Genomic DNA, 22,961 nt, shown 5'->3' on the forward strand with positions numbered 1-22,961 from the left:
TAATTGTTATTTATTTAATTATCCGACCCACGGTGGGGCATATTTCGTAATTTGTCCCCGAATATGAATCTTTTATCGGCAACTTACATTGACTATTCACGATGGGTTTAATAATAGGGCAAGGAAACTTTTTGGAAAAACAGTGACGAAATTTGACTAAATTAATTAAAATAAAAAAACACGTCTCGTGGCACGTCACACACGATCGTACGAATTTTGAACCGCGGCGTTCGTCTCTGGGGTGTGACTTTTATTCTGCCACATCGCCGATGAAGCTTCGCCCGGAAGTACTTCGGGCCATCAGCTCCGCGGTTCCCCCGCGTCGTTATGCATCGAGGCGGCTGAGGTCGAGGCCGGAGGTAAGCGGACAAAAGCCGCCGAGTTCGTGCCGAGGTGCGTAAACGCGCTGCAATTCGCCCGCCGACGTTGTAACGACCCGCGTCTCGTTTGACGCCGGGCTACGCGAGGTTTCGTGCCGCCGCGGTGGACATTTCGCGTGCTTTTGCCAACTTTTCCCCTCCCCACCGTGCGGCTTTACTTCGGCTTAGCTCACCCAGCTAGCTCGCCTGCTCTCACTAAACCGAAAGTGTCTGCTGTGTTCTCACACCATGTCCCGAGAGGTCTGCGGACTTAAAACGACAGTTTTGCGCAGCTGCTGGAAAGTGTGGTGACAGTGTTTTGAAAGAAGGAGGGTGGGAGAAAGGGGAAGTTGTCTTGTCACAATCGAAAAGAAAAGCCCAAGTGTCAAATCGAGAGGCGACCCGCCGCAAATGCGGCCGTGCCCGACGTGAGAAGGTTGGTGAAAAAGTCAGTGACAGGGCCACGGCGGGCAGGTATCCTGCGTTAATTCAGCATGGAGTAGCGTGTATTTATAAAAAAGAACTCAAAATTGACCCCTGCGTGCATCACATGCAGAATCGGACTTGTATTTACATTTACAGCATTTATCAGACGTCCTTATCCAGAGCGACTTACAAATCAGTAGTTACAGGGACATTCCCCCTTGGAGACACTCAGGGTTAAGTGTCTTGCTCAGGGACACAATGGTAGTAAGTGGGATTTGAACCTGGGTCTTCTGGTTCATAGGCGAGTGTGTTACCCACTAGGCTACTAGCGCCCCTGACCTGGGACGGCGTTGGACGGACCGGTGGTGGTTTGACAGCCCCAAACCTGTGATCTCTGATGCATGTCACCTGTTGTGAAGGTAAACCGACACCGTTTCTCGGTGTCAGCGCTCCCCGACTCAGATTACACCTTTTACTATGGGCCGAACCCAAGATGGGTCGTTATCGTGTGACAATTAATTTCAGAAGGACGGCCACGTAGCGACAACCTGAAATGTCTCGGCGTGCATGTGTGAATTATGTATTATCGTGTGTTAAGTTAGAAGCCGCTGAATGACAATGTGGGGGGAAGGTGGTGCAGTAAAAATGGCCGAACTGCTGGGGCAGTTAAGCCGGTTTTGGTGAAACCACCACACCTCTCACCTCTTTAGCACCGTAACGCACCAGACCGACACACGCCTGCTATTGTACGCTTTACGTCTGTATTCTGTAACAAAATGTTGTTTTACAGTAGAACTTCTGGCACTTTGGTGTTATGGCTGTAATCAAAGCAAATATAGATTACACACATTTTAATATATATTTTTTTAATAATATTCATCCTCAACAGCAATAAGTGGTTCCTTTTATCTGTATTGGGATGTTTTTTTGGGATATGTACATCCTGTTTTCCCCTGAAATTATGTGTCTTCTATTTATTTATCTACTTTGTTAAAGGTCCACTGACTTTTTATTGCTTTTATATCGATCTTCTTGGTCATCTCCCTCTGTATCAGAATCAATTCTGTCTCTTTCTGAAATTCAGCCTTGGTGCAGAATTACAGCCACCTTGAGCCAGTCCCACCATGACAGTTCCCCAGGACGTGCCGTTTTGGCGCCTGTACCTATAAATGCTAATGAGGAGGAGAGAGGCCTATAGTTTATATACAATTTATAGTATAGCCTTTAAACAAAAAAGTCAAATTTCACTGCTTGACAGAAAACTCATGTTTTCTCATTAGAGATCGCAACCATGGCAATGACAGGGCCAACGTCGTGTGCCTCCATGAGCAACCACACCAAGGAGCGTGTGACGATGGCAAAGGTGACTCTGGAGAACTTCTACAGCAACCTGATAGCACAGCATGAGGAGCGAGAGATGCGGTGAGTGGCTTTTCTTTTCCCCAAATCAGAATTGTTCTAACAGCCACTTCGGCTCACAGCTATTAACGGAACATGTTACAGCTGATCCAATGTTTTTGTGTTTGTCACACACTTATTCCATAATGACCTTATGAAATGAAAGCTGTCATGTTCCCACCCGAATTACCTCTGATGCAAATTGCGCCCTTTGACTCTCCTTCTGAATTTGCTTGCACATCTTTGTCTATTGCTGGGAGCCATGTTAGTTTTAGCTGTGGGCAGCAATTAATGCCCGTTTTTTCTCTTTCAGGCAACAGAAGCTGGAGAAGGTCATGGATCAAGAGGGCTTGGCAGATGAAGAAGTGAGTTATGAGAAGAAAATGCATATGTGGAAAGGCGTGTATACCATTCAAACTCTCAGAGAGTTTTTCAAAGCAAGTTTCAAAATTAATGATTTTTGTTCATAAACCTTCCAGTTTGGTTGAGGTTCTTCGTATGAATAATAATTCTATTTATATATCCTTTATTGGTCCCGCAAGTGGGAAATTTGCTAAATGTATTGAATCATTACTACTGGAGTGAAATCATCATCATTTTCTTTGTTGATCCTGATATTGGGGCATCTATACCTCTGACCACAAGAGACTAGCTAGAAGTGGAAGAATCTGTGACTCCCCTTCTCTCCCTGATGTACGCTGCCCTCAGGTTCGCCCACTCGTGTATAGGACGCTGTGCTTGTTTTCACCCACAGAAACGTGTCAGGCGTTCTCAGCACGCCCGTAAAGAGACAGAGTTTCTCCGATTGAAGCGAACACGTCTCGGCCTTGAAGACTTTGAGTCCTTGAAGGTCATTGGTCGTGGTGCCTTTGGAGAGGTAAGGATTGGCCTTCATCTTCAGTACTCTTGGGTTCGTTCAACATAAAAAGTAGTCTTCAGTTCTTGTGTTTTGTGATACAATACAGAGTTAAGCAGACTTTATTGATTTCTTTAATCTCAGGTGCGTCTTGTGCAGAAGAAGGACACAGGCCATGTTTATGCCATGAAGATCCTACGCAAGGCAGACATGCTGGAGAAGGAACAGGTTCATTTCCCACCTCATCCATCTTCTCTTTTCTACTGTAGTGTCTCACTCTTCTGATGTTTCTGCCCTCTTTCTTGCTCCTGCTGTCTATGCAGGTGGGCCACATCCGAGCTGAGAGGGACATCCTGGTGGAGGCAGACAGCCTGTGGGTGGTGAAGATGTTCTACAGTTTTCAGGACAAGATGAACCTCTACCTCATCATGGAGTTCCTGCCTGGAGGTGTGTGTGTGTTTTTATCTTTGATATTAGTGCTGTACAACATGGAATGGCATCTAAATACATGTTTGTCTGCAGGAGATATGATGACTCTGCTGATGAAGAAAGACACATTAAGTGAAGAGGCGACACAGTTCTACATTGCAGAGACGGTTTTGGCAATTGACTCCATCCATCAACTGGGTTTTATTCACAGAGACATCAAACCAGATAACCTGCTACTGGATTCCAAGGTGGGGTACATCAGACTTGGGAACTGTGTTGCCAGGTTGGGCAGTTTGTAAGTTTAATGTGTGTGTTTTTTAAATAGGCCATCTCTATTTAATGGCACTAATAAGTTATTCCATCATGCTGCTAAGATGGTTAATAGGTTGCTTTCAAATGACAAGCAAGGGTCTTTTTGCACACTGTGAATCTCCAAAGCTTTGCAATCTAGTCTCTCTGTGTACTTGTATTTTTACATTTACAGCATTTATCAGACGCCCTTATCCAGAGCGACTTACAATCGGTAGTTATAGGGACAGTAACATGAGTTGTTAGTAGCCTGGTTTTGCGCAACTCTTTCCTAATTGATTAATTGAACCACACAGTATTGATAAGATTTCTGTTTAATGTGGGATGTGTTTTTGGTCACATTATTGTAATGTGCAGTCATGGGTAAATGATTCATTTGTATTATAAATGCTTCCCATACATTTAAACCTGAAGTGTTCTCTTCCCCCCCATACCACAGGGCCATGTGAAGTTGTCTGATTTTGGACTGTGCACAGGGCTCAAGAAGGCACACAGAACCGAGTTCTACAGAAACCTGAACCACAGCCTCCCCAGTGATTTCTGTAAGCCCAACCCATCAGGCCTTTACCAGAACTGTAATGCTGATCCTTTGTGTATATGAGGCTGTGATGAGATACTAGGTGGGGTTTATGATGGTGTCTGATAGAGGGTGTGTGTGTGTGTGTGTGTGTGTGTGCTGGGGACATTCCGGATCACCGATGTGTGTTTTTTCCTGGCAGCATTCCAGAACATGAACTCCAAGAGAAAAGCGGAGACGTGGAAGAGAAACAGGAGACAGCTGGTGAGTGTGCTTCCCAGTGGAGATGTTTGAACAGGTCTGGGCATTCGCTCCATGAGCGATTTATTCACTGTGCGGTTAATGGGACTGTGCTGGTTGTGACCTCAGTTGAATTGGTGAAAATGAGTTTGTATTAAATGCTTCCTTCACTCATTTCCTTTCTCCCTGTAGGCCTTCTCCACTGTGGGAACTCCTGATTATATCGCTCCTGAGGTGTTCATGCAGAATGGATACAACAAACTGTGTGATTGGTGGAGCCTTGGAGTAATCATGTATGAGATGTTAATCGGTAAGATGGTTAAAATCTTATGGAAAAACAAGCATGTTAGTCTTACCAGAAATTAGTCAATGGCTTTATCGCTAAACAACTTGTTTGCATCTTACTGTTGCCTAGGCTACCCGCCATTCTGCTCAGAGACCCCACAGGAGACCTACAGGAAGGTGATGAACTGGCGCGAGATGCTGGTGTTTCCCCCTGAGGTGCCCATCTCAGAGAAGGCCAAAGATCTCATCCTCAGGTCCTTTTTATATTTTTTTTTAGGTCCTAGTCCCTGAGAATACAGTTTCCGTTTTAGTGTCGACAACATAGAATTTTCCCTGCAGGTTCTGCTGTGAGTCAGAGAACCGAATTGGAGCTGGAAGTGTTGAGGAGATTAAGACGAACCCCTTCTTTGAGGGAGTAGACTACGACCACATCAGGTATGTGAAGAAATATGTTTAAATGTCATGTGACAAGACATCTGTTGCAGAGATATGAAATAAAGTTACGCATGATATCCAGCGCACAATAAATCTGCCAAACCACCCACGGATTTATTACCCAACTCAATATCCCAAAATTGGAAAGACAACTGACAATTGGCAAATGCTGATGCTTTCTGCTGCACCATCAGAGTCTTCCTCGTATTGATGGGGCCTCCCTTATAAATAGTTAATTGCAGTTACTTGTGTTACAGTGTGAAGCACATACGTTAACTTTTGGGGTAAAAAAAAAAATAAAAAATTGGGTGGTAGTAGCCTAGTGGGTAAGACACTCGCCTGTGAACCAGAAGACCCGGGTTTAAATCCCACTTACTACCATCGTGTCCCTGAGCAAGACACTTAACCCTGAGTTGCTCCAGGGTGACTGTCCCTGTAACTACTGATTGTAAGTCGCTCTGGATAAGGGCGTCTGATAAATGCTGTAAATGTAAATGTAAAACACAAGTGTCCATTAATTCGCCTTGCAGGGAGAGACCTGCTGCCATTCCCATTGAGATCAAAAGCATTGATGACACCTCCAACTTCGATGAGTTTCCAGAGTCCGACATCCTCCAGCCAACAGGTACTTCTCCATCTGAAGTCAGAAACACTCCCGGGTGGGTTAATGGGGTTCGAGAAACTGATAATTTCCCCTGTGTTTTCAGCAACGTCCATAGTTTCCAACCACAGTGAGGCAGATCTGAAGAGTAAAGACTGGGTCTTCATCAACTACACCTATAAGCGATTTGAAGGCCTGACAGCTCGTGGCGCTATCCCTTCATACATGAAGACGGGAAAGAGATAGAGACCTGTTTTTTTTTTTTTGTTTTTCCCCCCTCAGCTGCGTTTTGTACACACCTGCTGAGCATCACACCAGCACCCTTTCCTCCGATGTTCCTGACTACTTTGAATAAAGGAATATTTGAGGTTTTTAAGTTCAAACTCTTGACGAGTTGTAACTCTCCACGCTAAAGGGCGTGGGTCATTTGTTGCCCTTGCCTGCTTCAGCAGGAAGTGAAAGAAGAGTGTGACTTCCTGTTTAAAAAAAAAAAAAAAAAAGGGCTTGGCCAGTGTGCTGTCTCTTAGTTCCTGCTGTTATGTGAAGCTGACTGAATACTTTCTGTGGTCACCTCACATCCAACCCTGGCAGAATGAGGAGGTGACTGAACATGAAAACTGGAACCCGAGTCACCCTCTGTTTTCCCTTTTTATTACTTTTTCAAAGTCGCTGGGACTACGTTCTTCCTTCCGGATGTCTGAGCGTTAGTGAAGAAACCCCAGCTTCCTCTGCGCATTTGATCTTTCTTCCACAGTACTGCACCTTCTTTCGTGCTCTGCAGTCACCCGGGTTTTTTTTTTTGTTGTGGCACCTCGTCTCGCTCCACTACGGGGTTCCTCCTCATCACAGCTTCTCTGCCCTGCTGCTTTCTGCACGTGCTATCTACAGACACCTCCCACCACAGTAGCCTGGCAGTTTCTGCTCATTACCAACCAGCCTCATTCATTAAGGGCTTTCTTCTTTTCTCATTTTTAATTCACTAAAAAAAGATACCTTCAGTTTATGATATTGTCTTTGTGAATGTGTGAATTTTTTTTTTTTTTTTTTTAAATCATTGTAAAAAATGGCAGAATGTGGATTTTATACAAGTGGTGTCTTCCTTAGCAGTTCACTGTTGCACTACCAAATACTTTGGAGACTTTGAGGTGTTTCATAGAACTGGCTTGGTTTTCTTGGGTATTGTTTACTCTAGCTTTCTAACACCGCAGTTGAAATAATTGCATATTGCAGCACGTCTCTCAGAATGTAGGTAATCCTTGCTCTTTCCAGACTGGGTAATGTTTTATGAAGTGCTGATCTAGAATCAGCCTTCCCCATTTTTATCTGATCCTTCCTTATTATCACTTAAGAGGCTATAGTGATCTCAGGTCAGGATTTCTAATCTGAAAGCCTTCATTTGGGTCCAAGTCATCTTCACCAGCAGGACTTGTTGCTTTAGTATTTCTCTGTGGGTCCAACAACGCCGCCTACTGGGCAAGATTAGTATGGTTTTATTTATGACCTTGATGTCTTTGTAAATAGTAGCGTTGCCTGTCCAGCTTTTATTATATAGATGACAGGTTAGCTGTTGTCGAAGTATATGATGCTAATGACTGATGGATCTTATAAACCCTATGCACAGTTTAGAGGAGAGATGGGGGGAAAAAACCTTTTGACGCCTTGTGTTTGGGCAAAAGGTTGAAATCTTTATTAACACCATTTTGTAAGAATATGTCATGTAAAGGCTCGTAAACCTAATGCATTTTAAGGGACCGTGTACAATGACACAGTGTCCCATTGTGAGGCGAGGATATGCAAACACCAGCCATTAGCTGTGTTATGGCCCATTTATTGTTTTTTTTTTAAGTGCAATTTAGACTCTTCCTGTATAAACACTGGTTTGAAGTAGAGGAACACGTCACACAGAAAAAGTCTGGGTTGTAAAGTGTATGGTGCTGGTCATTGTTCACGGCGGTTTCTGTGTAAACCCTGCTCTATTATCCCTGTCCCTGCAGTCTGACCAAAGCACCGTTTGTCCTTCTTTATCTTCAACTGGTTTAAAGGCCCAGTGTATCAGCACAATTCTTACACTTTCATGATTTTTTTTTTTTAAAGAATACTATGAGTGCTGGGAAGATCATTTGCTGTCATTTTTTTGTATGAAATGAAAGTCTTATTCTGCTAAGATAAATTTTGTCATGCAGATGTGCATGTTTAAATGTGTAAATAAGTGCACGACTTGAGTTATGACTTGGCGCGCACTCACTCGAGTGCCACTCATGCATACGGACATAATATGCAAGGCCGCCGGGATAGGCCTCATTTTAAAGGATGCCCAGAGAAAAGTAATGCATTTTATAATCTTTTTTTTTTTTTTTTTTTTTTTTTTTTTTTTTTTAACAATGTGCTGCTTACTGTATTTGCCGTAGAAATATTGTATTTTGAAAATTGTACACGCTTGATCGGCGCTTGCTCGGCAAAGTGAATGAGTTGTACGCCGTTTGTAGGGTTCACTGGGACCTCGGCGATGCAAGCACACGCCACCAGCTGTACTAACACACAACGCTGCATGATCTGTGCACAGAAGCGATGTTTTTTTTTTTTTTTTTTTTTTATTAGGACCGAGCGTGCTGTCTGAAGTAGAATACACTGTTTATTTGTGTGACCTTCTCACCTCTTCGCGTTTCTGCTGCGTCTTCCCGTCAGTGGGGAAAGCACAGCGCTCGTCTGTAAATCCTGAAGTGAGGAGGAAAAAAAAAAAAAAGAAAAGTTTCAGCTTCAGTGGGATCTCAGTGGGGGTTTTTAATTTATAAAGCCGGGAATATCCTTGGTCGTTTCCATACGGTGATGGGTTTAATAATAATAATAATATGTTTTTTTTTTTTTTTTTTTTTTTTTTTAAATGCACTTTTGTTGGCAAGGAATGCTCTTTTGCTTGTAGAAATACCTGCTTTTTTATCAAAAGAATTCCTGGAATGCTGGTAATGTGTGCAAATGCAATAAAACCAGTTTGTTTGAGCGTGAAGGGACAATGATGGAAGCAACAAAGGATTCGGCGTAGGATTCTCTGTTCACTGCGCACCTTTCTTTGAATGGCTTGGTATTGTGTTGCTGTCAATGACTTGACAACAGCAGTAAGCCCTTTGAAAGCAATAAAGAACCTGCTGATATGTCCGTCCGTGTGTCTCATTCGTCCAGTCTCTGGAAATGGAAGGGGAAAACTCTTGGCTTTTAAAGGCTTTATTTGTTACAGAAAACGGCAAACAAACTAGCAAGATTTGAATTCATTTGAACGCTATTGTTACTACAGGTTCTGGGTTCTAGTCCCTCGGGGTTTTCCCCCAGCAGAAGGCATAAAAAAAGGCCATGGAAAGAACCAGCGCTACGCTCGCGGCAATGGAGACGCTCCCTAAGATGACGTCTCTGGACACCCTGATCGGGTACCGATGGTCCGAGGAGGAGCTGCTATTGGACCTCGGCTTCTCCCACCGATTCAGAGACTGGGTGAAGTCCAAGTGGAGGATCTCCGAGTTTATAACCTTCAGGCCTTTGTAGAGGCGTTTGACCCGACGGTGGTCGCTGTCCAGAACGTCGCATCTGTAGGTGCCTGCGTGCTCCTCCTTGACGGGGTCCAGCGTTAGGTGGTCCAGACTGGACACTTTCAGACGGACAAACAGCGCGCTGTTGGTGGTGACCACGCCGCGAGCGTGGCGCCACCACACGATGAAGGAAAAGCGGCCCATGGCCTCCGTCACCTCGCCTAGGCAGTCCAGCGTCAGCTTCTGGCCAGTGGGCACCGTCAGGGTCTGGAGGCCGCACTGCCAGGTGTCCAGGCAGCTCACCTGCCTGACTTGGCAGCGGCCCGGCCCGGAACCCTTCCCCGCGCGGCACAGCTCCTGCGTGCGGATGCCCAGGCCGCAGGTGGCGCTGCACGGGGAGCTGTGGGTGACGACCAGCGACTCGACGGAGTCCAGCTCCTCCAGCTCTGCCGCGTTCATGTGGACGCCAGCGAACTCGGCGCGGCTGGGGCGAGCGCAGGCAAAGACGGCCAGAAGGCACCACGCTGAGCCTGCCATGGGTTCACCATCAAATGTTCTTCAGCGATCCTGAAACGACGTCAAATTGAGCAATTCGTTAAAAAAAATCTAACTGAGCAGATAAAGAAGGTGAAGTGAATGTCACTTTTGATACACAGCAGCGCAGCACACGATGCACACAGTGAAATTTGTCCTCTGCATTTAACCCATCACCCTTGGTGAGCAGTGGGCGGCCATGACAGGCGCCCGGGGAGCAGTGTGTGGGGACGGTGCTTTGCTCAGTGGCACCTTGGCGGGTCGGGATTCGAACCGGCAACCTTCTGATTACGGAGGCGCTTCCTTAAGCGCTAGGCCACCACTGCCCAAAAGCACAGATACCTTCAAATTTGTAAAATGTGAAATATGTCAGTGATTCAAAAAGTGATTCCTGTTCTCCTCACTACCTTCAGGGTGAAGAACATTCCGTTCTTCAACATCACAAATTCACTCTGTTCACACAAATACTCCACATTTACCAACGTAGATTCTGGCCAAAGTTGCCGTTCTAGACGTGGAATTTTCTAGTGGAATTCTTCTCTTGTCAGCGGTGAAAAACACTTTAGACATGAGCATGAAGTGGATTTCACCGGATACAACAGAGACATCACAGCTCTGAAGCTGCATAAGAATAATAAAAAAAAAAAAAGGGTGCCTGCACGTGTTTCTGAACCGAAGCAAGGGTGGAGACCGCTTGCGGTGACATCTTTCCGTGTCACGGGTGTAGATGTGCTTCCTTCTGTCAAGTAAACAGGATGCGATCGATCTGAAGCGCCAAAAACCGTTGCGCGGCCTGCGTCCGTTCTCCTGCGTGCACATCCAGAGGAGCGGGCCGTGGAGGCGATATTTCATCTCGTCTCGTCCGCGCATCTGGCAACAAACCTATGGCCCCCGTTTCACCTCCCAGGCTGCACTCTGCTCCGTAGGTTGGTCTGTATGTGTGTCTTTTTCTACGCCATCATGCATCAACATGCATTCTTTTTGGTGTGAAATAGATTTCCACAAAACTGTGTCCCACAGTTTTTTTTTGTCACTCAAATAGAAAGTAGACTTTTTAAAATGAACAAGGTGGGGGTGCGGCACTCACTTCCTGTACAAAGGTCAAAGCAAGAAGACACTGTGTGCAAGACACAGCCTTTCACTGTCAAAATTCTTAAAAATCTCATTGGCCAAAGTAAGTGATTCAAGAATGCAGGAAAAAGTGTAAAAAGGGATCTTGGTCGTCACCACAGTCTGCTGCTCTTGTGGCAACGTCACTCAGACTACAACACAACCCAGTCCAATTCTACACATTCATACTTGCATATTATTTCATAACTGCATGTCATTGTGCTTGTTTAGAATCTGTATTTTGTGCATAAATAAGATCTCAACTCTATATTGTACAGGTTTGATAAATGTTTCCCCTTTGTTCCCTTATTATTTTTGTATTATATGTGGTGGTAGTAGTGGTTAACACTCTCCTACGGACCTTTAACTACTGATTGTAAGTCCTTCTGGATAAGGGTGTCTGCTAAATGCCATTAATGTAAATTATATTTTGTATTGTGTTGCAAGAACCTGGTTCCTTGTGTATGTTAATATACTCTGCCAATATAAATATAAAGTGTTAAGTGTACTATATAAATATAGTAGTGTGGTAGTAGCCTAGTGGGTAACACACACGCCTATGAACCAGAAGAGCCAGGTTCAAATCCCACTTACTACCATTGTGTCCCTGAGCAAGACACTTAACCCCAGGGGGGGACTGTCCCCTGTAAATACTAATTGTAAGTCGCTCTGGATAAGGGCGTCTGATAAATGCCATAAATGTAAATGTAAGTGAAATGATTGTCACATGTGATACACAGCAGCACAGCACACGGTGCACAGTGAAATTTGTCCTCTGCATTTAACCCATCACCCTTGGTGAGCAGTGGGCAGCCATGACAGGCGCCCGGGGAGCAGTGTGTGGGGACGGTGCTTTGCTCAGTGGCACTTCAGTGGCACCTTAGCGGATCGGGGTTCGAACCAGTGACCTTAACCGCTAGGCCACCACTGCCCCTAAAACATTTAGTTTATGATGTTGAAGACAATGGCATCGCAGTTCGGTCCACTTCAGTCATTTAAAAAAAATTAATCTGAATATTGTTGGGTATTGCAAAACAGTCAGTTATTACACGTGTTGCCAAGCAACACCAGCAGCAGAAGTCAGTCAAGAGAAAAACAGATCACTTTAAATTGTCCGATGGTTCAATTACACTCACACAAAACTTACATGTTCCTCTAGCCTATGGCCAAACAGCAAGTTTTGGTTAATAAAAAAAAAAAAAAAAAAAGTTTAATTAAATAAGGTGCTTTTAAAGTTACTGTCAAAAACAGATAGCTGAAAACAAACGTTTATTAAAAAATTGGTGTAGACACATACGGACATACGGAGTGATTTGTATATTTATTTATTTTATCACCACAAATGTCGAGTGATTCCAACGCCAACCGTGATTTTGCCAAATTCACTGGAAATTCACTTAAACACTAGAGGGCGCCTCCCAACGTCCGATTTTAAGCAAACGATGTCCAGCGAGGTACTTTTCTGTGTGTAAATGTCGTTTTCGATACCCTGTAAGTACAATATATGGAAAACTCACCTGCTTTTGTCGGAATTTTAGCGGACGAGAACTTGCACTCAGTCAGTATCTTTCTCCCGCTTTCGCCGTTCAGTGATTCGGATCATGTGATCAAATGACTCGGATCGCAAACGGCTCCTCAAACCCACGGGATTACGTACTCCACTTTTGACCAGTGTAATTATCACACAGAGTTATACTATGAACATAGAAATATTTTTGTAACAATGCAATGACTTTGCCTCGATCATGTCTACAATAGGTTGAACAAAACTAAAGGAAAAAGAATCATTCACTGGGGAGTGAATAGAAATAATTTTTGTAATCATGTAATGAAAAATATATTTTACATTGACTGCAATCTTATATGATACGATTGACTTCTCGTTGCTGTTTCCACGCGTGGCGACTCGATCGTGTCTACGATAGGTGGAACGAAACAAAAAAAAAAAAAAAACGAATCGTTCACTGGGGAGAGCCGGTTCGACCGAGTCGTTCAGAAGGGGTCGCCACTGCGAGTCGCCCGCGCCGCGCGTGAGAAGAAGTTTCCTCGGAGCGCCTGTTCGGCATGGCAGCGCCGCGGACGAGCGGAGTCACAACTCCTTATTAAAGCCCCGCCGGTGTCCCCGCCGACGTTCCTCGTTGCTTCTAACCCCCTCCCCCGAAGTCATTTTGAGCGGACAGTTTGTTTCGGGTGCGGGCGGGAGGCGCCTCGGTCGGACCGCTGCGCTGCGATGCTAACGGGGACCTTCAGCTGAACTTCACGGACAGCGGCGTGCGGGGGACCGCGTTCCCGCGGACCGAAATGGATTAACGCCGGAACAGAAGAGACGCTTTGGTTTGGGTTTTTTTTTTTTTTTTTTTTTTTTTTGCTTTTCTCCACACCCGAGTTTGGATTTCCACGCCGGTCTCGGCGACAGCGGACAGCCCGAATGGAGGACGACGCTCAGCCGGAACACGGGCTCCACAACCCGAAGGACTCGGACCGTCAGCTGCGGCTGCGGCTCTGCGTTCTGAACGAGATCTTAAACACGGAGCGGGATTACGTGCGCACGCTCGCTTTCCTGCAGTCGGTGAGTTTTATCTACTTATTATTATTAATAATATTATTATTTTTTTGAAATGATCAAGCCCAGCTCCATAAACCAGTTCAAGTAGCAGCCAACTTCGGCAGAAGTGATGCAAATTTGGGGGTGAGAAGTAACTCTGGGGAAGTCGCAACGATGTGGAATTCCTTGGTGCCCGGAGCGATGCCCCCCACGCACCGAGCTTTCACGCCCGCCTCCGGGCCGCTGTTCGCGGGCAGACCACGGTCGCGGATGCTCTTATTTTCTTCTTCTTCTTCCTCTGTCTTAATTCACGTCGCCCGTTCATGAAACCTGCTGCCGGATCGAAAGCGGCGCTTTCGATCGACCGAAGGGGTCGTTCGACGCTGCGGTTTTCGGGGTTCCTCTCCCTTTATCCCCCCCCTCCCTGCTTGTAAAGCGGAGCCGGGCTTCCTCGACCCGCGCAAATTTGCATCAGACAGATCAATCCAATTAGAGACGAACTCGGCGGTAATTACTCCGAAAAATGACGTGACGATAAATAACACGAGGTTCATTCATAAAAAGGGATTGACGTCACGTCGCAGCGATATTTACGGCGTAAGTGTTTTTGTCTGCTGTGTCTTTCGCAGTTGGGATTATTGCGATCCTGCATTAAAATTCAAATCAAATTCAAATTTTATTTGTCGCATACACAGTCATACACGGTATGATGTGCAGTGAAATGCTTTCTGCAACTGCTACACAGTATTGCAAATACTTTGAAACTTTTTTTAACTTTTAAAAAAGTTAAAAGCCCCTCCCATGAGTTTGAGATGTTTAAGTGAAGTGGTGCGATACACAGCAGCGCAGCACACGGTGCACAAAGTGAAATTTGTCCTCTGCATTTAACCCATCACCCATGACCGGCGCCCGGGGAGCAGTGCGTGGGGACGGTGCTTTGCTCAGGGGCACCCCGGCGGATCGGGATTCGAAGCGGCAACCATCTGATTACGGGGCCGCTTCCTGAACCGCTAGGCCACCGCTGCCCCAGTGATGTCACCCTTGCAGATGTTTGTACTCTCTGTACTCCTGTCCCGTGCGCTCGCCTGCTTCCTGAAGCGCATCTAAACTCCTGTTGAAGTGCATTCGTCTCATAACCGCGTCTTCTGGTGGTGGGGGAGGGGGAGGGGGGTGAAAAGGGGCTCCTTTCTCCTCCACATAACCAGGCCTTGTCTTGGTCCCGTAATCGCATTATCCACGGCAGCTCCCCTGCTGCGTTAAACGGCCCATTCTCGCCTGATAAGCGGCGTCTGGCTGGAGGCAGGAGGAGGCCGAGCGGCCGAGCGCGAGTCCAAAAATGCCCTTTGAATAAAGCAATACGTGCAATAAATGAGTAAAAAATGCCCGCCAGGCCTCCTCAGCACCCGGTACGGAGAAGAAGTCTGGACAAGTCTGGATGAAAGGCACCTTTTTAGAATACTAGACGTTACGGGCGTCACATGATATGATTACGATTGCCGATGGGTCACGACTCAGGCGATGAAGTTTTAAGAGGGAAAAGTTGATTAGTTCCCAAGGGTACGTTATACGGCTCAACGGTACAAGGCGGTGGCCCTAGCGGGTGAGGAAGCGGACCCGTAGTCCACCAAGGTGGCACACAGACATGGCACTGAGCCCCCTGGCCCAAATGCGCGGCTACATACACGTTAATCTCGACCCGCACGGCGGAACAAGTCTGCCGATGTCTCGGAGACGCCACCTCACGTGGTAATTTGCCGGAGTGGCATGTGGCAAGGGAAGAAAGTACGTCGTTTCTCGGCCATTTCTTATTTCTCAACACCGGCGGTTCTCTTCTGCCCAGCGACCACGAGCTGCGGCCCGCGGCTTTACGTGACCCCGCCCGAGGGGGGGGGGGGGTTATCTCCGTTTCCTCTGCGCCTTCCTTCCTTCCTTCCTTTTTTTTTTTTTTTTTTTTTTTTTTGCCGAACGGAGGGTCCGTCATTCTCCTGCAGGACCGTGGCCAAACAGGATGGCCTCGGTCCCTCGCCCCCGAGCGCATCTGGAGCGGACGGAGGAGGCCACCTGGAGCTTCCTGTGAGCTCAGTGTGTTGCTTTTGTTTGGTAACTGGGGGAACTGGAGGTTTCGGGGTAGGGGGGCGGCCCCTGGTAACCACTAACCACAGTCGCTCCCCGAAAACGACTCGACGGAGTTTTTGGTCCAGAGCGGCGCTGGCGTGGATTACAGACAGGAAATGACCTCCGCGATGACACGTTCATGAACGTAAAGGATTCGCTTTTTTAGGAAAGCTCGCTTGTTTACACCGACGTCCCGTGGGGGGGTGGGCGGGGTTAATAAACGTCCAGTCCGTGGCCGCTAATTCTACAAGGCGGCTTTATTCGCCCAGCGCTTCAGGTTGTAGGGGGTCCACGGGGCAGTGGTGGCCCAGCGGTTAAGGAAGCGGCCCCCACACGCTGCTCCCCGGGCCCACTGCTCACTATGGGTTAAAAACAGAGGACGCATTTCACTGTGTCTCCGCGTGCTGTGCTGCAGTGTTTCACAATGACAATGGCTTCACGGGCAATCGTCTTCACAAGAAGAAGCCGGCCGGTGGCGGGGTCTGGGGGGGCGCGATGGTGCCCGGATTACGGCACACGGCTTGTGGTGTAAATCATGTCATGAATTAACGGTGTTTGTAACGGCGTCATGTGCGTTATAAGCCATTTCTCCGAGGCACAAGTTGGCACCAGGAATGCTAAGAATCTGGCGAGCGTGTCTGAACCGCGGCGGCACAGGCACCCTCTTTCTTTTGTGGCCATGTTCAAAGCGCCTCGCCTCAGACAATTCCCCGTGTGTGTGTGTGTGTGTGCGTGTTTGGCTTCCCAACACCAAGTGTCAAGCCAGCCGCCGCTAATCATCACAGAGCTTCTCCTCGGAAGCCTGCGGCCTCCTGTCCTGTGAACGAAGGGACATTTTTCCGTGGGGGGACGGGCCTCGAGTGTGTGGGGAGGCGGAGAATGTGACGAAGCCGACGCCTCGGAGGAGATCGGGCGTTGTCGTCTGCGGCTGTAATCGGAGGAGCGCTCCTCTGCGGCACAGCGCGAGCCAGATGAAGCCGTCCCACCACCCGCTGCTTGTGTGCCAGACGGCCATTAATGATGATCATGTCGTAATCTCATAACTTCTCAAAATGTCTTCGTCATGCACAGCCGGACAATAAATCGAGTTCTATATCTGCTTTTAACCACCACCCTTGGTGAGCAGTGGGCAGCCATGACGGGACGGGGCTCTGCTCAATGGCACCTCTGTGGAACCTTGGCGGTTCGGGATTCGAACCCGCGACCTTGCGACCTTCGGGTCCGTTAACATTACCCGCTAGGCCACCACTGCCCCATTGTGACCATATGAAGGGCTGAGAGCCATATTTTTGGATCGTTTTGAGATCAATTTGGATCAAATTGAGATGTACATGGAGTGTACCTCCACTGGAAGCTCTTTCTTCTGACAGAAGCCCAATGAATGAATTCTTCATCATTTTAGTGTAATTAAACCAAAAAAATTATTCTCAATTATGGTGGTGCCAGCCCTACTAAAGTGAAAAGACGTTTTTTTTTACCCGTAATGTCATTTAAAACAACAAAGACAGATGTTGCCGCATGCGGTAATCACACAGGACCAAAGAGGAAATCGCCGCGTTGCCCACAACGGGCTGAAGAGTCATCTGATGGTGTTTTTTTTTAATCAGCTGATCCCGGTGCCACGTGTGTGATGAGTGACTGCGACTAAAATGCGAGGAATGCCGAGATTGGGACCAGACGCCCGCTGCTCCCACTGTGGGCGGAGCGCAGCGAGGTGGAAATCCTCTTTTCCTCTGTAGAGGAGCCTCTTGTTTGGTTTGTCTAGTGACCTACGTGTGTGTGTGTGTGTGTGTGTGTTTCTTTTCTTTATTAGAGAAGAAAGGACCCAAAGATGGAAAAAATGAATATGCCTCTAAATGATACACTCCGTTCTTCTGCTTCATAAAACACTTTTTTTTTTTTTTTTTTTGCTGCAATGCATCAGTAACATGACAATACTTCCAGCGTGGACGTTTTCACGTTGATTCAAGAGATAAAATTCTGCTTTTTAAAGTTTAAAAGGCATTTTTTTCCTCTGTTGCACAGATGATCGCATTGCAGCCGTCTGTATATCACCGAATCACTGTGGCCAACATTGCGGTATCTCTTCATAGTGATTCCCCAAAACCAGGATTCACAGTCATATTGGAATTAGGCTCCGTATAACACAAGTATTGTGTAAAATACTGCATTGGTCTGCGAAGAGCCGATGCTGTTGCATTTGACCACGCCCTATTTGACAGACATTTAATATGTAATATGTACATGACCCTTGGCTCAGCATGAATTACTAAAGAAATTCCCCCAAGAAATTCCCAAACATTCCTCTGGGAATTGCCCTTAGTGGTTTGTGGATGGAAGCCGGAACCACAAAGCACAGACGTCTTTTGGGGTGTGGTGAGGGGCAGACGTAAGCATATGGTAGAAAGCTTGAGCGCCCTGAACACCCACTCCGTGGGGCCGAGCCCAGAAAATAAGCGCTCCAGAGATCGGAGGGGCGGTAAACAGCCATGAGGTTCCCGTTCGGGAAGCAACCTGGGGGTGGAATAATGAGTAATGGTGATGCCATTCATGGTGACTGCACACTTTTCTCACTTGGACAACGAACTGATGTCCATCGTGAAGTCCTTCACCCCGCTGACAGGGACCGGTGGGAATTTTTCTCGGGATACCAGACTCAATTCGATTTGCTTCTTGCAGCTTGCCTCGTTGGCTTGTTTCAAACTCCGCCTATTTGACTTGGTTTTGGGCTGTAACCATATCTGACAACATTCCACCTTTTCGTTCAACTGTTAATACCTTATTAGGTGGCTTGTGGGTAATCTAATGATGAGATGATGTTGGAATAAATAAGCCTGTTTCTAATATAACCGTTATTTTGTGTGAAATATAAATGCGGGAGGACGCCCAAATGCTCTTTCGGAAAGGCGCTAATAGATTATGCAGCAGTGTTCCGGTCCTTTAAGGTAAGATGATCATGATGGGTGGGGGGACGCTCAGTTTATCACCTCAGCCGTCCTTTCATCTCTACGGGGTTCCTGACTTCAGAGGTTAACGGCCTAGTTGGCTGCGGGTCACCCTTTACGTCGGGTTGGGGTTGAGCGTTGGGACCTCAACAAATGCACAAGACACACAACGTGCATACCCTACTCCATTTTCAGTGCTCCACAGTACCTAGTAATAGTTGTTACAACACTATAGTGAGAATATCGTTTTTTACCTAGCGTGTAAGCACCGTCCCCACACACTGCTCCCCGGGCGCCTGTCACGGCTGCCCACTGCTCACTGAGGGCGAAGGGTTAAAATTGTTTTCCTGTAACTTATATATCCTGTAACTTTCAAGTGGCATTAGAAAATAAAACCAAGGGGAAAGGTAAGTGGAAGATTCAAGATTCAGAAGCCACAGGATTTGACATTGACCCGAACAGCCTTTCACTTTCCAGACTGCTGCACACTGCTTTGTGTTGGTTGGCGACCTGCACCGACGCGTCCATAATTCATGCGGATTGTCAGTCGTGCCACCGCCGCACCACGGCCCTCTACCCTCATGGCGGGTTTCAGTGCGTTCAGTTGGTCATCCACGGACTCGTGTCCAGACTTTATCCTGATGGCCCCTGCGGTCTGACAGGGACATTTACATTTACGGTATTTATCAGACGCCCTTATCCAGAGCGACTTACAATCAGTAGTTACAGGGCAGTCCCCCCTGGAGCAACTTAGGGTTAAGTGTCTTGCTCAGGGACACAATGGTAGTAAGCGGGATTCGAACCCGGGTCTTCTGGTTCATAGGCGCGTGTGTTACCCACTAGGGTATGTCCACTCAATTCGCATGATATCTAAGTTCAATGTGTCTTTATTTATTTATTTATTTATTTATGTATGTAAATTTTATTTTTTTTTGCACGTCAGTTTTCAGTTCCTGCCTTAAGTTCCTGCCCTTTTCACATGAAATGCATGCTTTTGAAAAGTTATAGCAATTTGCTCTGGCTCACTGTTCCATGGAGATACCTTGGACTCTCTCGTGTGGTGTCTCAAACAGAAGCTCTGGCCGCTTTTGGAGGCCGTCTGTGATCGGGACTCATTTTTCCCATGTCCACGCCATGACATTTGCAGGCCCTGGAAACAGAACGACGAGCTACCGTGACACGGGGGATTGTCATGGCGACAAGGCTCTCACGTGGTCTGGCGGCGACAGGCGGGAGTGAGAAGTGGCCCTTCCTCAGGAATCGGACGCGGTGCCATGATTCACGTTTTTTTTTTTTTCCTGCCTCGCGTGAACCTGCTGATGGCTGCAGCCCTTTGTTACGGCTGTCATATCGTTTCCAGGTCACTTCTGTGACTTCCTCTTAGGCCGGTTTCCAGTGCACCTGGTGCCTGCTGGGTTGGGTTCTGCCATACCGTATCCTATTTGGCTTTTTTTGCTCAGCATCTGTGTTCCTGTGTTCCGTTGCACCGTTTTCCTGCTGTCTCCGTTTCATTTATTCCAGTCAAAGTGAAATTTTTTATATCAGAGCTGCATACAAAAGTGTGAACAGAAACGTGATTTAAACGTGTTTTCTCCTTCACAGTAACTTCTGTCGTTCAGTAACCATATTTTGCGATGAATGCTTATAGGTGTATATAGGTGTTGATATGCTGTACTGCATTATCGGACATCATCTGAACTTGTATAATGGGGGCAGGAGTAATATAAAAAAAAAAAAATGTATAATAAGTTCTGTACTTTTCACCACCTACACCCTGCTCCATTCGACTAGCCGAGACTATTACCACCTTTAAGAAACATTTGAAAACCCACTTGTTTAAAAAGTATTTTAAACGAGTCTAACACACACGCGCACACACACTCACAAAAAAAAAATCGTCCAGCACTTAACAATTCCCTAGCATGTTCTATTCTTGACAAGTTAGGCTCTTAGTTTTGTAACTCAAAATCTATAGAAACCGAATGAGAATCGCTGGTGTCTTTGGATAAAAGCCTCTGCCAAGTAACATACAGCAAAGTTGTATTACAAAATCCACCATATTATGATAATCATTTTCTGTGATTCTTACAGCTAAATTCAACCTATATTGGTATATATTATGTGTCCAGAACAGTCCGGTTTTCTTGTAGAAGACTCTCCCACCTGTAGCCGTGCCGGTGTTGGTGGGTGTGTTAATCGTGCCACCGTGCAGTGGCACCGCAGTGTGCCATGCTGTGTCACCTCTGTAGCTCATTGTGTCGCGGCTGGCCCGCGACTTCCGCGGCAGATCGCCGGTTTCCGCCCCCGCGCAGGCAGCGCAAACAGGCGTGAACTCTGAAGTCCTTTAAAGCGGAAGTGAGAGACAAGGGCCCGGCACTCAAAGGCGACTTTGTTGCGCTGGGGGGCTGGGCCAGTCTGCAGGGGTGGGGGGACTGAGGCTCCTGGCATCCAGGCCTCATTGTGGCACTGGGCCCTTTGTTTCTGGCTCTCCTCTGGGCCCCAGCCACAAAGACGGGAACCCACCCCCCCCTCATCGCAATTTTATTTATTCGATTTCACGCCACGCCAACCAAAATGGCCCCATGCTCTCCTCCGGCACTGCCCCGCTCACAGAGCCCCTCAGAAGAGCTCCTCTTCTCCCTTTCAGCCGAGGTGTGAATCCCCCCGGCTTTGGTCAGGTTGGTGCCGCTGGTGGTGTGGGAACCAGCGGAGTTGAAAAGGTCTCTGGCTCAGTCCAAAAAAAACCCAAAAAGAAGGAGGCAGGGAGAATGTAGGGCTGAGAACCATATTGATCCATGGCAAGGTTTCGCTTTGACCCGGGGTGAGTTCCCTGCCTGGGACCCGCGGCGTGTAAACAACCCCCCCCCGCGTCTCGGTAGCCCCGTTACACAAGCACTGCCATGGGAGACGGTGAGATAGGAGGAGCTCTGTGTGATTAGATACTCTACTCGTGGCTCCTGATAGCTGATTCCCAGAGGCTGCACGAGAGGTAATGGAGGGATGGATGGAGCGATGGGAGGAATGTGGAATGATAAAGCAATTAAAAAAAAAAAAAAAAGTTCTACGGCATGCATGTAACAATATGGCACCACAGTCTGCGAGCCAAGCATCCCATTTCCTGAGGCTGATTTCACTCCCTCGTGAATACTTACAAAGGAAATCATGAATATTGAACAAGTTAAGAATCTAAAATGAATGAAGTTATCCTGTTGAATTCATAACTGTCGTTACTACGATTCGTATTAGAATATTGATACTATGGTATTATGACCATGTTATAAACGCTTATAAATTTTGCATGAGCTAAATGCATGTGAAGAGATTTTTGGACGTCGCTCTCATGTTGTAAGGCACAACATTGTTGTTTGATGTGACCACACATGCCCCGGATTTTAAAGGGGTGAGACAGGATCATATCCCTACCCGCCCATGCACCATTGCCTATTTTGGAAAAATTAAATACACCAAACATATTTTAGAATACCAGTCCAGCAAATGCACTCGCCGTCATTTGCACCGAATGCCAGCTTGCTTTACCTGCTACAGCTTGGGCAGAGTTTGCATGGCAAACCTTTAAACAAAGATCACAATTATGCCGCTGGCGCAGTCAAGAGTACAGGAGAGGTCTTCTAACTATTTTTCTCACTCGATAAGTGTCCTACTTAAGTCACTCTGGATAAATGGCGAGTGCCGTAAAGGTCAGTGTGTGCTTCAATAAGGTTGGAGCTCATTTGTTCAAGTTTTCCGTTTTTTTTGTGACCACAGACCATCAGCTGTTACCATTCCTTTTTTCACCCACTTCTTTAGATGTGTTTTACAATCATATTACAGACGTTCATTCATAACTCAAAATGTTGTAATTTGGAAGCACTGGCAAAATGTGATCCCTGATCCCCACGGTTTTCATTCATTCGTAAGGTGGTAATTAAGGCATCTGGCTCACATTTCAGGGCTCCTTCATCTTAGGATCAGTGCATCTGAGATCCTCCTCGCCATCTGCAGCATACACGGCGTGCTAATCAGGCCGGGAGATCTCTTCATCATGTGGCCGCGGTGTTGCTCGGTGAATGCATGCCTCCCGCTGAGGCCTTATCAGGGAGAAGAAACAGAATAAAGGACTGCGAATTGAAACGGAGCTCGGAAAGCCCATCCTGAACTGTTATCAGTGGGGTTTTATCAGTGAAGACCCTCCACAGTGCTGGCCTACCCCGCGCATAAACCCCCTAAATGTAAATGATATGGTGAAGACGAGAGTCGTGCAGCGTTATCGGCTTTTCCTACAGTCCCACTGAAACACCGCATCAGCATACGTCATGGTGCAGGCTTCAGAAATGAACCA

General features: G+C 46.8%; 3 protein-coding genes across 4 annotated transcripts in view; 2 read left to right on the forward strand and 1 right to left on the reverse strand.

The window, feature by feature from the left end:
• Nucleotides 1–292: 292 nt before the first annotated feature.
• stk38a (serine/threonine kinase 38a) lies at nt 293–8,178 on the forward strand. Of its 2 annotated transcripts, none has more exons than XM_028993836.1 (14): nt 293–359; nt 2,066–2,207; nt 2,497–2,548; nt 2,938–3,060; nt 3,184–3,267; nt 3,363–3,486; nt 3,562–3,716; nt 4,217–4,319; nt 4,497–4,558; nt 4,727–4,844; nt 4,950–5,073; nt 5,159–5,254; nt 5,785–5,879; nt 5,962–8,178. In XM_028993836.1, the coding sequence occupies exons 2-14, from the start codon at nt 2,077–2,079 to the stop codon at nt 6,099–6,101; spliced, it is 1,407 nt and encodes a 468-aa protein (XP_028849669.1). In that variant the 5' UTR covers nt 293–359; nt 2,066–2,076; the 3' UTR covers nt 6,102–8,178. The 2 variants fall into 2 exon arrangements, with proteins under 2 accessions (XP_028849669.1, XP_028849670.1); XM_028993837.1 differs by having other exon boundaries at nt 340–393.
• Nucleotides 8,179–9,154: 976 nt separating this feature from the next.
• tmem81 (transmembrane protein 81) lies at nt 9,155–9,910 on the reverse strand. The gene has a single exon (XM_028993371.1). The coding sequence runs from the start codon at nt 9,908–9,910 to the stop codon at nt 9,155–9,157; it is 756 nt and encodes a 251-aa protein (XP_028849204.1).
• Nucleotides 9,911–13,406: 3,496 nt separating this feature from the next.
• The window catches only part of prex1 (phosphatidylinositol-3,4,5-trisphosphate-dependent Rac exchange factor 1), a 55,616-nt gene continuing 46,061 nt past the window's right edge, over nt 13,407–22,961 (forward strand). Inside the window, exon 1 of the mRNA XM_028993054.1 lies at nt 13,407–13,586. Coding sequence (XP_028848887.1) covers nt 13,446–13,586 — 141 coding nt within the window. The 5' untranslated portion in view covers nt 13,407–13,445. The remainder of the gene's footprint in view (nt 13,587–22,961) is intronic.

This window comes from Denticeps clupeoides, chromosome 10, assembly GCF_900700375.1.
Source record: "Denticeps clupeoides chromosome 10, fDenClu1.1, whole genome shotgun sequence".
In the NCBI taxonomy this organism is placed as follows: Eukaryota; Metazoa; Chordata; class Actinopteri; order Clupeiformes; family Denticipitidae; genus Denticeps; species Denticeps clupeoides.

What these genes read in the sequence shown, in the direction of transcription:
- stk38a (XM_028993836.1), top strand. Translation starts at nt 2,077, where the DNA reads ATGGCAATGACAGGGCCAACGTCGTGTGCCTCCATGAGCAACCACACC. An exon ending in CATGAGGAGCGAGAGATGCG is followed by an intron (nt 2,208 to 2,496) that starts GTGAGTGGCTTT and finishes TTTCTCTTTCAG; the next exon opens with GCAACAGAAGCTGGAGAAGG. An exon ending in CATGTATGAGATGTTAATCG is followed by an intron (nt 4,845 to 4,949) that starts GTAAGATGGTTA and finishes ACTGTTGCCTAG; the next exon opens with GCTACCCGCCATTCTGCTCA.
- tmem81 (XM_028993371.1), bottom strand. Translation starts at nt 9,910, where the DNA reads ATGGCAGGCTCAGCGTGGTGCCTTCTGGCCGTCTTTGCCTGCGCTCGC.